A 13,937-nucleotide genomic window follows, 5' to 3' on the forward strand; every position below is an offset into this window, starting at 1 on the left:
GATTCCTTCCAGCAATCTTTATCTATTTATAGTGGCTTGTCTTTGAAGAATTTATTTATTTAATATTTACAGCAATCATCACTTGATTTACATTTGTGCCTATTTTCTGTTTTTTATTTGTCTCTTATGAGTTTCCTCCCTAATTATTTATTTTCAGAATAATCAATTTTTAATATTATATTATTTCTCCATCTATGACCTTGTTGGTCATATATTCCTGACTATATTTAGAGATTAAAACTTAACTCAGTCTCTTTAATAATTTACCACTTCCTTGGCAATGCAAACATTTTCTATGCCTTAAGTCTATCCACCCCATTTCTTCCTTGTATGCTGTTTTAAATGTATTTTATTCTATGTGTTTAAAAACAGATAAAACACTAGTATTAATGGTAGATGAGGAGTCAATATTCTTTTATCTTACTTATATATTTACCATTTCCAGTATTCTGCCTTTTTTTCTGCTATATGATACTTTCATTTAGGATCATTTGAGGGAGCTTGAAAACTCTTCCTTAAAGAAACACTTTAAGGCTGCTGAAAATACTGCTGAAATTTCCCCTCACTTTTTGTTTGCCTAAAAATGCCTTTAGTTCACCTTCATGCTTGAAACATACTTTAACTGGATACAGATCGCTAAGCAGTAGGTTCTTGTCCTCATTTTAAAGATGCTATTCCACTGTCTGCTAACTTCTGTCATTTCATTGCAGGGTAAGTCTTGGCTGTAAGTCTTGGCTTCCCCTTAAAAGTTATTGATATTTGTTCATTAATTGCTTCTTGGATTTATTTCTTGGTCTTCCCTTTTAAGCATTTGAAAAATGAATCCACCCCACCAACTTAACCTGCTGGAATTTCATAAAATTTCTTCAATCTGTGACTGATGGCTTTCAGTAAGTGTTTTTTTTTCAGCTTGTCTAATCTATTACTAAATTCACCCATTATGCTTACTTTATTTCCTATATTTATTAGCTCCAAAACCTTTTTGGGAAATGTTAGTTCACTAATAAAGCTTTTGTGTTTTCCATTTTCCTTTTAATTACCTGAAGAAGTTATTTGAAAGCCCTTGTATAATAATTCCATTATCTAGATGGCCAATGAGACTTTCCGTTGCCTGTTTATGCTCTTTGTCCTATGTATCCATTGTCTGATGAGTTTCGATTAAATAACAGGTATTATGAGCCAAAATTACATGTGCTGTGCATGGTAGTGTCCTAGCCAGAAGGACTTTATATTGTTCTGGTTAGGCAGATGGAATCTGGAAATAACACCTCAATCATGTTTAGGTTGTGTTTACCATATTTCTTTTTTTTTTTTTTTTTTTGTCTTTTTCCTTTTTATTGGTACCGGGGATTGAACTCACAACGGCCTGCTTGCAAGGCAGGCACTTATGTCGCTGAGCTAAATCCCCAGCCCCCGTGTTTACCATATTTCAAAGTACTTTTCCTATAGAACAGTTTCTCAAGTGTCTTCCTTAGAGCTCCAAGAATGCTTGACGAAGCCCTCTGCGTTAACAAGTCACATTAATTACTTTATGCTTTTCCAGAACTAGGAGACTGTTAAAGTCACTGTCAAGTCTTCTGCCATTCAGCAATTGCTTCCAGTTCAGTTGCTTGATTGCTTTTGTTTTTCTGTCCCTAGTCCGATACAAATTCTTCAGGAAAAAAATTGTGTTGAATTGTAATTTCATATCTTTAAAGTTTCCATATCTCTGGGAACTCAGTCACTCAAATTTCAGGCATCCTGGCATTCTCAGCCTCCAAAGTGTTCTTGCTGCTAAGTAGATCTTCATTTCGTAAGCACTTTGTCTTGTGTATCTGCTCGAATTCCCTATGCTATTCATTTGGGTCACATGGCTTAATTTTCTGAGAATACCTTAGCTTGATTTCCTGTAGTCTTCAGGACTTAATAATATCCAAGCTACTTACTGACTGCTCCATTTTCATGTTTAGTAGGAACCTCAAATTTATATTGTCCAAACCACAGGATTGATTCGCCCACCCCACAAACTCTTATTCTATCTGTGGAACTTCCCGGCTATACTTAGTTATTATTTTTAATTTTCTAGTTGCTTTAACCTAAATCTTCAGTCGAATTTGGTCCAGGAGTTTTTCACAGCACTCTTACAATATTTCAGAAAATCTCAATTAAATTTTCAAAATATATCAGGATTATAAAACATAACTCCATTGCTACCTGTACTATAACACTATTATCTCTTAATTGTCAGATTACTCATCCAGCTCTTCATATACTTTTCTACAGGGAATAAAAGGGTTTTTTTCAAATATAATTCCAGTCATATTACTATCTTTTAGTGTTCTGCAGTACTTCCCTATTATGGCTTAGACCTAAAATATCCCCCTAAATCCCATGTCCTTGGTAGATAATTGGATAATGGAGGTGGCTATACTGTACTGTTAGGAGGCAGGGGGTCTGTACTGTTAGGATGGAGGTGGGTCCCTGGAGGAGGTGGCCCAGAGGGCACACTCTTGGCTGGCCTCCCTTCTCTGTTTCCTAGCCGCAGTGAGTTGAATAGCTTCCTCTCTGTCCTTCCTCTATACCATTGCTGCCTCAAAGTCAGCTGGCCATGAACTGAAAATGTGAGACAAAACAGTCATCTTTTCCTTAAAGTTTTAGGCATCAGATATTTTGTCCCTGCGACAGGAAAGAGACTGATGATTTCTCGTATCATTCAGAGTAAATGCCAACGTCTTTACAAAAATACACAAAGTCATACATTATCTTTCCTTGTTAGTTATTTTAATCTCCTGTTTTGTTTTTCTTCCTCATTCTGTATCAGTCCACTCTTCTCCTTGACACGTCAGGTCCATCTTACCCCAAAGCATTTGCACTGGCTTTTCCTTCTGCTCAGTATATTCCCCAACACACCGACAAGTTCAATTCCCTCACCGCTTTAAAAGTTTTTACTAAAACATCACCTTCTCAATAAAGCCCACTCTAACACTATGTGTAAAACTGTACCCTACTATTCCACCCACCATTTTTCATAATAATGACCTCCTAGGGTTCTAGATACCTACTTATTTTTACATAATCATTTATTATTTGTGTACTTCTGATACAATATAAACTTTCAAGATGATGTAGTATTATTTATTCTGTTAAGTAACATCTCTAACACATACAGTGGCTTCTGTCAAACACTAGTGATCAATAATTAATTATGGTCTAAAAGAATATATGAAATATAAAAGCTTCTCACCACCTCAAAGTACAATCAGATTAATCCAAGTTACACCATTACATGCCAAGATTATTGCAAGTGCTTTCTAAATGCTTTCTCTATTCCCTGTCACACCATGACCATTCTCAATAAATAAATCAGAATAATTCTTTTAAAACACAGGTCACATGATATCACTCCTCCATCCCAAACCTTGCAAAGCTCCCTCTGGCATTCAGTGTGTCTAAACGTAGCCTTGACCATCTCTCTGATCGCTGAATGGACTATACTGCCATGGCCACCCATTCACTGTTAATGAATTAATACAAATTAAATCAGTGCCTTAAACAGAAACCGTAAAATATGATTATATATTCACTGGCAGAAGAAAATGTGACCAGAAAATTGCAAAAATATAACCTGCATTTTCCTTAGGAGTAAATACACAGTATTTGTTCATTCAGTGTTTGTGATGACTTTATAAAATGTAATTGCCACAAATAAAAAGAATTACTTTTACATATATTAGGATCATATGAGTTGCACCATCTTCTTTCCAGGTAGACCCAATATGCAACAGAAATGAAGGTATGTTAATAAGAAGCAGATGTCCCTTGTCCACTTAAGCGAAGTAAATGGGGTGTTTTCATCTCACTCTCATGAATAGACAAAAACTTCCTGTACCATCTTGGAAGTTCTACATCAGAAGGTGAGAAAGCTGAAGCAGCGCTAAAAATTCCCCATGTACAAGAGCATGTTCCCAAAGGTCCTATCCACTAGGGAGTAAGTTTTGTTGGGTGCAGTATACCTACTTTTAAATTTGACCACTTTTTACCAATGAATTTGGCTAATCATCTCTCTGACCTCAGTTTCCTGTTCTATAAAGACTGGAGTAAGGTCTACTTTATAATGCTGTTGTGAAGCCTAAAAGGGGTTCACAGGAATGAATAACATAGAGATAGATACATATTAAGTGTTCAACATCTCCACTATTATATTATTATTACTATTATTGAAAATATTTGTTGAAATTTTGGATTTTGTCTCTAAAATGGTAAAACTGACAAGTTAAAAGAAATGAGATTTGAGTAAATATCCACGCACTTTCCCTGCATGACTCCTCTTTGTACATCACATTTTAGCTTCCAGAACTTCCATTTGGACGTGCCACCTGGCCCAAGCTTTGGTGTATAGGACTCTCCAAGACAAAGTGAAAGCTAACACTTGGGCTGAGAAGGCGATGAAGAGGGGAAGGAACAGCTCCCTCTCCTGAGGTCCTGCTAGGATGGAGTGTGCACTCAGTCTCTCCTCTCTGCTCCCCTTCCTCCAGTGTAGGGACCCTGGGACTATCTTTTAAGTGATTGCCTGAAATTTCCTTAGAAAACATACATACCTACTGGCAAATCCAGACACTAGATTGTGATCTTCATGATAATTTTGGTATGTCAGAGCTAGAGGGCTCTTAAATATTATTAAGGGATCTTAAATATTACACAGGACAAGATGATTAATTTTATGCAAACTTTACTTAGCTATGGCATACCCAGACATTTAATAAAACATTATTCTAGATGTGAAAATAGATTTGGATGAGATCATTATTTGAATCAGCGGACTGATTAACGCAGATTTCCCTCCTTAGTGCAGGGTCTCATCCAATTCACTGAAAGGACTGAATAGAACAAAACTGACTAAGAGATATCTCCTGAAAATCACTGTGAGTTTGAGGCCAGCCTGGTCTACCTTGTGAATCCAAGGCTAGCCTGAACTACATAGTGAGACCCTATCTCAAAAAACAAACAAAACGAAACAAAACAGGAATCTCCTGTTTCTTCACTGCTTGAATGTCAGGACACTGACTTTTCCCTGTGTTTGGACCTAAACTGTGTCTCCAGCTTGCTGCAAGTAGATACTTAGAACTGTCAGCCGCTGTGACCACACAAACTACCTCCTGGTAATAAGTGTCTTTCTTTCTCTGTGCCTCTGCCTGCCTGCCTCTCTCTCTCTCTCTCTCTCTCTCTCTCTCTCTCTCTCTCCCCCTCCCTCCCTCCCTCCCTCCCTTCCTCCCTCGCTCCCTCTCTCTCTGTGTCTCTGTCTTCCTTTCTCTCTCTGTCTCTGTCTCTTTGTGTCTCTGTCTCTGCCTGCCTCTCTCTCTCTCTTTTTCTCTCTCTCTCTGTCTCTCTCTCTCTCTCTCACACCCACACCCACACACACACACACACACACACACACACACACACACACACACACGTTGGTTCTGATTCTCTGGAAAACCAATACCCAGGGGTTGGAAAATGCCAGGCATATGTGAGACAGAAACTGGGACCCAACTGACTTTCTCATCACAGCTCTTTAGCAAGTGGACAGTAGCAGAGCTGGACTCAGGGCTAGTCCTCTCTACTTCTGCCCAGTGCTCCTTTCATTCCTTGGCAGGATTTTCCTAGATGACATGACTTTTCTGAAGCTATGCAGATCTTATGGACTCTCGGTGTGAAACAGGATGAAGGAGACATATATGTTAGAATCTGACTGCTAAGCCTTGAATTCAGGTTCTGCTATTTGCAAGCTGTGTGGTATTAGATATGTTACTTAACAGTGGCGGCCTAGATTTTCTCATCTGTAAAATGGGATGTAGTTATTCTGACCCCTAAATGATACTATTAGGTTTATTTGTAAAATATTTAATGTACTTTCTGGTGACAGTAATATTCAAGAAAAATTATGCATGGTACTTGTTAAAGCAATAAGGCAGACTTTATTCAGTACTATTAAAATACATTATAGGAGCTACTCTGATGGAGTTTGCAGTAGGGGAGAATGAAGATATTTAATTCTGAACATATTAAAGGGAAGTGAAAACTTATAATCAAGAAACATAGTAGGTAAGGGTCAGCTGATAGAAAATTAAGAGGAAAAAATCAGTATCAAGGGAGATCTTGGCTAAACCATCCAAGCAAGATTCTGAAGCCTGAACATAGGTCAGAGTGACCAGATACTATGTGTGACATGGTAGAGATAAAAAGCCTGGCTAGATATTGAGGATAGGGGGTTCTGTACACTAATAGGATTCTTGTTAAAATAAACTGATGCAAAGATGAACAGGAAAGTCCCAAATCTGAGGTCTAGTTGGGAAAATAACTCAGAGGCTCCTCGGTTTGGTCAGGGAGACACTCTATTAATAGACATTCATAAATATTAGCTTCTTACAAAATGATCGCTCAGATCAGCATCAGAATTTCTCTTAGAATATTTACCCAGCTTTATAGTACGAGTTTATTTAGAATCCCAGGCCAGGGTGATCAGACAGTAAAGCTGAAGGTTTGCATAGATACTCACCAAATCAACTATTCCAATGTTATTCCAGCCTTGCATTATTGGGAGAAAAGAGATGAACATGGGGATAACCCAGCAGCCTCCCAGCATCAGCGCGATACGCAGAGGGGTCATCTTATTCCTGTAAACCAAAGGCTGGCAGCAGATGGCATAGTACCTGGAGAGGCAGCAGAGTGGGCATGGCCACGGGCAAGGAGAAGCGGGAGGGAAGGAGAGGGAGGAGAGGAGGAAAGGAGAGAGAGGCAGAGGGAACCAGAGAATTGGAAATACGGAAAAGAGGAGGATATGCAAAGGCGTAAGCAAAATAAGGAAAGAAAGAGAGTAATAGGGAATGAGAGGAGAGCAGGCAGTAGAGGAAGGGAAAGAAAAGAAGAGACAAGAACAGAAGAAAGAAAAAAGTGAGTATCCTTCAATTAATATAAAAATATACTTCAGACAGCATCTAAAGGTTGCTTCCTGGAGTTGGCTCCCCAATCCGCCAGCTCCGGAGGGATCCTGACACACATGAGGGTCTTGTCTTTCTCAGCCACAGTTCTAATGCTCCCTCAAGCCTGGGTTTTGGGGAGCCTCTGTCCAGTCCTCTGGGCTGCAGTGTTAGGACACATGTAGCCCATTTGATTACAATTTGAGGTGCCCCGTGCTTTTTCTTGTCTCAGATTTGCTCCCTTCCTCTTGATCACCTGCCTGTACTGATGAAGGGAACATTCTACAGCTGTGCTGCTTAAATTGTCTCCTGCATCCTGGCTTCCCCATCCTGCATCAGATGTGGAGGCTTCTTTAAAATGTACCTCCTGAATCTGAGGCTGTTAGAATAGCTTGGAGTATGCATTTTGACCCGTAGGAGTCCCTGCTACTGTTTAGTAAAGAATGTCCAGTTTCCCAAGGTAAGGACACTGTCCTTCCTGGCCTCCTCCAATTGAATGGGACCAAGACACTGGTGTGGACCAATGAACAGAATTCATATGCATTACTTCTGAGACCGACTATTTAACTTTCTGTTGCTATGATGCCAAGAATGTAAAATTCCAAATATTTCTTCCTCCATCATCTTCTATCTATTCTTTGAGAGCACCCCACCTTACTTATCAGGCAAGACCTCCCTCATGAGGCTCGCTTCTCATCGTTTGTGAGTCAGTGTTTTGCTTATGGTACTAACTCTTTCCCCCTCCATGTAGGGGATACAACTTGCCCCACAAACAGCTGAGTTTCTTAGTCCTGGACTGTTCCTATGCCATCTCAGCCTTGAGGCTCGCCCTTTCTGTGCCCAGGCATGGCATGGCATTTGACAAAAAGCAAAATGCCACACCGTGTGTATCATCTACTTCTCTTCAAAAAAGTCAAAAACGAAGTACAGAAAAGACAAGCTGGAGACTAAGTTTCTTCGTTAAGATTTTTATACTATTTAAACAAGCCACCCCCTTACACCCTTAATTTTATGCAGTTCACTTTGTTAATTTTCCCCACCTCTTCTTTTCTTTTCTTTTCTTAATTCAGAGCATACGTTGTGTAACAATGGCTATGTTCTTTGAAAAGGTGGTGTTAGGAAAGGTGAGGAGACAGGGTGGAATCAGAGGGAGGCCCACGTTGGAGCGTGAGAACCGAATGCCTCAGGAGCGGGAAGGGAGGAGAACACCCTTCCCCCTGAGGCTGGAGGAACAGCTGGCCGCATGGCACGGAACCTCCAGTGGTTAGCAAGTCTCTGAAGTGGGCTGCTCTGGGCCAGAGCATAGGAGCAAAAGACCAGAGAATGAGAGAGGGGCTTGCTTGGGAGACCGTATTTCTCCACTATAAAGCTAACATAGTCACCAAATTTAACTAAACATAACTCAGTCAGACTATGTCATGGGCTCTGTGTGGTGGACAGAGGTGCAGAGAGGAAAGCCAGGAGAAGTCCTTTAACTCTAGCAGCAGCCTTCTCCCAAGTCTGGGGTTTTGGTCTTGTTCCCTGAACCTGGAGGCACCAGTGTTCTTGCTTCTTCATATCTCCACTGTTTTCTTCTTTTTCAGTTAAATAAGTCACCTCATGTCTTTACAATAAATTCTATTTCGTTTAAATTGGTGTTACAGGTTTAGCTATGCTTTCCCTGCTCTCAAAATTACGTTGAAGTCTTAACCCTCACTATCTTGGAGTGTGGGCTTCTTAGGAAGTAGAATCTGCACAAAGACGGTCAGTTGTTTTTAAAATAAGTCATTAGGGTAAGCTCTAATTCAATATGTTTGACAGCTTCACAAAAACAAATCCAAAGCTCAAACAAGGAAGAACATGATAAAGATAAGAACAGAGATCAGTGAAATTGAGACAAAAATTAATAAATAAAAACTCCAATACAAAGAATAAAGACTTGGTGATGTGATTCTTCGGAAAAATAATCAAAATAGACAATCTCTTAGTCAATCAAATAAATAAATAAATAAGAGAACAATACCCAAATCAATGCAATTAGAAATGAGAATGATGAAATCACAGCGGGCACTGCTGAAATATGAGGGTTATTAACAGCTGTTTCACAAATCTGTACACCAATAAATTGAAGAATTCAGGAGAAATGGATATTTCTAGATACATATGAATTACCAAAATGGAACCTGAAAGATAAAAACCCTGAATAATCTAATAACAGGCCATGAAATTGAAGAAGCAATAAAAATCCTACCAACTCAGAAAAGTACAGATGGGTTCACTCCTAAATTGCACAAAACTTTCAGGGAATATCTACCACGAGTACTTCTCAAGCTCTTCAATGAAACTAAGGGAAAGAGGACGCCCACAGTCATTTCTAGATTACAATTTCCTTGAATCCAAACAAACAAGAAAACTGTAGCCTAATCTCTTTAACAAATATAGTTGTGAAAATCTCCAACAAGATACTGGCAAACCAAATGCAACAAATTGTCACAAAGTTCACACACACATCATGACTAAGTAGGCTTTATCCTACAGAAAAGGATGTTTCAACATAAGTGAAATAAATCAGGCACACAAGTTTAAATATAGGATGATTTCTTCTATATTAGAAATCTAAATTATAAAATAAAGAGCAAAATAAAAGATAGTTAATAGTAAGTAGGGAGCTAGGTATTTCTCAAATGAGAAGAGGATCAAGAGACAGAGGAAGGGAATGGAGGGAAAGGGAATGGAAAAGGAATTCAGATGCGTTATGTACATGTGCAAACTCCACACAAGAAATGCAAACATTATGCACTGCAAACATGTACTAACAAAACAAAAAGAACAAGTTGATGCAGAGACTGCAGTCCTAAAGGCAGTTCTTAGAGCTTGCAACAAAGTATCCTGCCTCAAACAGGGAAAGAAGAAGGGTTCCTGGTACCAGACAAGGTTATCATAAATGCACTTCATTCTAAATGTATCTTAATTTGTTCAATACAGTCTCAGGTCATAGCTGAGTGTAGTACCTCCATCCACCACCCCAAGAAGGCAACAGAGGCCTAAGTGAAAAACAGGCACTGCCATTGCCTTTTCCTTGTTTATAATTTATGATTTGTGAGGCTTCAAGCCGGGTGCCAAGAAATTGAGTAAAGAGCAGATTTCAGAAATGATGATTGGATCTCCGGTGTTACACAGATCCAAAGCTTCAAAAGGACAGGGTCTCCGGGTGTGGTGGTGCACACTTGTAATGACAACACCACAGGAGATTAAGGTAAGATCAAAATTCCAAGCCTATCCCCAGCAACTTAGCAACTTAGCGGGACCCTATCTCAAAATAAAAATTAAAAAAAGTTGGGGATGCAACTGAGTGTGAGGGCTGATTTCAACAGGATGTTCATGTTTATGGGATTATCTTGGGGCTATAAGGTAATCTATAGAGGAGGACTTTAGAAGATACTGTTATGCTTGTGTTGGTGAGTTTTTTGTAAAACTTTAATTTCTAAATCTAGTTTGACCAAGGATATTGTCAGGTGCCCATGACCTGGCAAATTTATCAAATCCTGCAGTCCAAATGCTCTCTGCATCAATTTGCTCTAGATTACTCTGCTGCTTCAGAGAAGTACATAGTGGTAACATGTATTCAACTTTGAGGGGGATCCTGCACATTTTACCAAATCTTTGATATTTTACATATATAGTCGGTCCTCTGGACAATGAATTCCTGGAGTAAAGCTGCCTAATCAGCTCCTATCACAACAGGACTAAGGGGAGGGCCAGCGGCTGCTAGTTCAGGGACAGTAGTAGTAAGTTATATTTGAGTAATCTGGAATAGTTGAAAAAGTTCGCAAAAATCCTTTCTCCTCTTTAAAACTTAGCTCTAAAGAAAAGGGGATATTTTATTTAAATTTAAATTAGGTTGTCCAAATTATGCGCACTTGGTTATGATAAATAAAAATATGTAATTCTGTCTAGATATAGATCTTATTTAAATTTTATATCTTCTTCAATCTGTTGCCCTGTCTTACACTGAATATATGATTATGGAATGGAATAGGAAACATTAAATCCTTATCTGAAGCTCCAATTACAGCATCCACTTAAAGGCTCAAAATTCTTACTAAGGATTTAGCATTCTCGAGGCAGCAACCCTAAATAAGTCACCTCATATCTTTCAAAATCTTTCTTTAATTTTTGCTTTCAAGTAAAGTATACAGAAAGGTCAATATCCAGCTGAAGGTTTCACTCAAGAATCTAAATTAAAGTAGGTGGGAATAAATATCACTGAATAAAAAGGTTATTAAAATTTAGTTATAGGATTAACTAAGCAAGTTTGCTTAAAATTCTAGTATTTGTCTATAGAAAAGGGACTAAATAGAAATCTGATAACTATTTTTATACATTTTGGTTTCTTTTTAATTTCTATATTTGGATAATATTGACCTTGTTATTAACAAAAGATCATCCTGCAGTATGTACACAACACCACTAGACACAAGTTGACAATCAGTTTTGCAAGTTTTAGGTAATCAGTCAAAGAACACTGGCCAAGTTAGTAATAATAGCTATTGTTTATTTGCCTACCAAAGTATAACCTGTAGTTCTCATTCAATCAATTATTGGAAAGGAACAGAAATACACCCATTTCACAGATGAAAAAATAGAAATGCAGAAGGATCTAAAAGCCACATAAGAAGCAAAATATAAACATGCTTCAAGTCTCAGGACTTGAATGCTCAGAATCATGAAAACTCCAGTTTAAAAAAAAAGCACAGTTTAGCCATATCTGCCTGATGAGGGGCAATACAAACTCCACAGCCTAGAGAAAACTACTGCATTTCACCATGCCCACCAGAAACTCACCCTTATACTCTAAGACAGAAGATAGAAGCATACCTCAAACTGATTTGTAAGATCCACTATGACAGAGATGAACTCCTTTTTTACCATTTTATCCCCATGCCCACTATAAAGCTAAAGGCAGACAGCATGTTCATGAGCTGGATTTAATAAATAGTAAACTCACAGTCACTGTCCATTACAATAAATTCTATGAAACACATTATTATATTGCAGAGATGACAATAGTCATACCTACCAGAGAGATCGTTGTATTTTAGAAACTGGATAAAAAGGGTGAAGAAGAAAGTGTAAGCCAGGTATTGTAGACAGCACAGAGGCAGAGGGGAGGAATTATGCACTCATGCATATGCATACACATATATCCATATGCTCACTTACATAAATATAAGAGGTTATGTTACTGAGTCATAGGGTATTTGTAAGGAAGCAGAAGGAAACAAACCTAAATAAACTGGCCGGGACAGATCGCAGAGCAGTGGCTGGTAAACTTCATCATGTGTCAGAATCATATGGAGGATTTATTGAAACATATTTTGGTGAGAGGTCTGGAGTGGGGTTTGTACTTCTGATATGCTTCCAGGTAAAAGTCCTGCTGGTGGGTTGGGGACAATACTTCTGAGGCCCACTGTCTTAGCTGTTGAATGCTAGGTTAGGAGAATCACAAAAATTTTATAAACTGGAAAATGTCCATCTCGATCCACACTGCTGCAGTTCTGTTGCAGGAGGTGAACTGCAACACATTCAAGAGGAAGACACGCTGATTCCCAGGCTGGGTGGATGGTGGTCAGCAGGTTAAGCAGTTTTTCTCGCCCAACAGATTAATCTAAAGGTCTGACATCTAGCCTTCTATGGGACATTCTCTATTCTTCTTTTAAAAACTTTTATAAAACATTTAAGTAAATGTTCATATGACAAGGAAGACTCCAGATGGCCAGAATTAACTAAAATGTAGCAAAGGTAATTACAAACTAATTTCTTATGCAAAATATTTCAAAGTATTACTCATAAAACTCCACTACCATCCCTCGTGGTAGGCCAGCGACCAGCTTTCCCAACTACAGCCACGTGCAAATGCATGATCAAACATTTAAATGCCTCTGGGGACACAATTTACTTTGACAACTCTTAGAAGACAGCAGTGTATTTTAAGCTCCATGCTAATCCTTTCCTCGATCTCGCAATTAAGGGAAATTCTACCTTCTCAGTTACTGCCCTCTAAACCATAGGAAAGGCGAAAGAAACCAGAATAACTCAGAATCTGGGACTCTGATATATGTGTATATATATATATATATATATATAGCAATCACATCAGGCATCTCTATCTCTTCACAATTGTGTACCAACTTTTTTTGCCTCCATGATTATTGGTTCTGTGGTCTTAGAATGAGTTCTCTCCTCCACAAGAGTTTCCTCATCTGTGAGGTAGGGATAACAATGCCTACCTACCTCACTGATTTACTTTGAAAACTGATGAAATAATGTGCTATAAACGTATTTTTATAGAGATACAGATATGGAGATAGAGATATACAGATACATACAATAAAGCTTTATGTGCCAGGAACTTAGTTTGATATATTTAAGTGATCTGTCTATGCAATATACATTTATATGATCTTTATATACATATATCAGTATATTATATATATAGTGAGACATATATGAATATATAAATATGGATATAATATATATAGCATGTACACATTTCCTTGTATCTATATAAAATATGGATCTATATATACATATATAGCATATGCCTTTTATAAATAGATTCAAATACTCTTTGGAGCTAGGGAGTTCTACATTATTTAATAAATAATATTCAAGTTACTTGGTTAAAGATCTCTCTCAGGAGTTGGCTCTAAGAAACAAAAAAGTCAATCAATGGCTTTGAGTAATGGACCTGCTTATGTGTAAAACATAATCATCATATATTGTTGTTTAAGTCAGTGCATTTGGGAGTTAGTGTCACGTAATAATGGATAACCACACCAGCGTAGAGGCCAAATACAGTTTGGGGTAACTGAGGGTTTCACTGCTTGTGGTGCAGTTCTCCCTCCTGGATGTGGCCCAGCCTTGTTTCAAGGAAGAGCTCTGGATGAAGAGATTTGCCTTTCTGTTCTTAGCAACTGATATTGATATATTTTAGTCTTTCTGGTTCCCCTTTGA

The 13,937-nt window shown here is 38.3% G+C and overlaps 1 protein-coding gene across 1 annotated transcript in view; it reads right to left on the reverse strand.

Annotated features, from left to right (window-relative positions):
* Htr4 (5-hydroxytryptamine receptor 4) overlaps nt 1–13,937 on the reverse strand; it is a gene marked incomplete at its 5' end in the record, with an annotated part of 50,370 nt that overhangs the window by 25,012 nt on the left and 11,421 nt on the right. The window contains 1 exon segment of the mRNA NM_001172963.1: nt 6,521–6,674. Within this exon segment, the coding sequence (NP_001166434.1) occupies nt 6,521–6,674 (154 nt within the window).

The sequence above is a fragment of the Cavia porcellus genome, unplaced genomic scaffold (assembly GCF_034190915.1).
Source record: "Cavia porcellus strain 051 isolate PalLab524CR breed Dunkin Hartley unplaced genomic scaffold, mCavPor4.1 scaffold_21, whole genome shotgun sequence".
Classification (NCBI taxonomy): domain Eukaryota; kingdom Metazoa; phylum Chordata; class Mammalia; order Rodentia; family Caviidae; genus Cavia; species Cavia porcellus.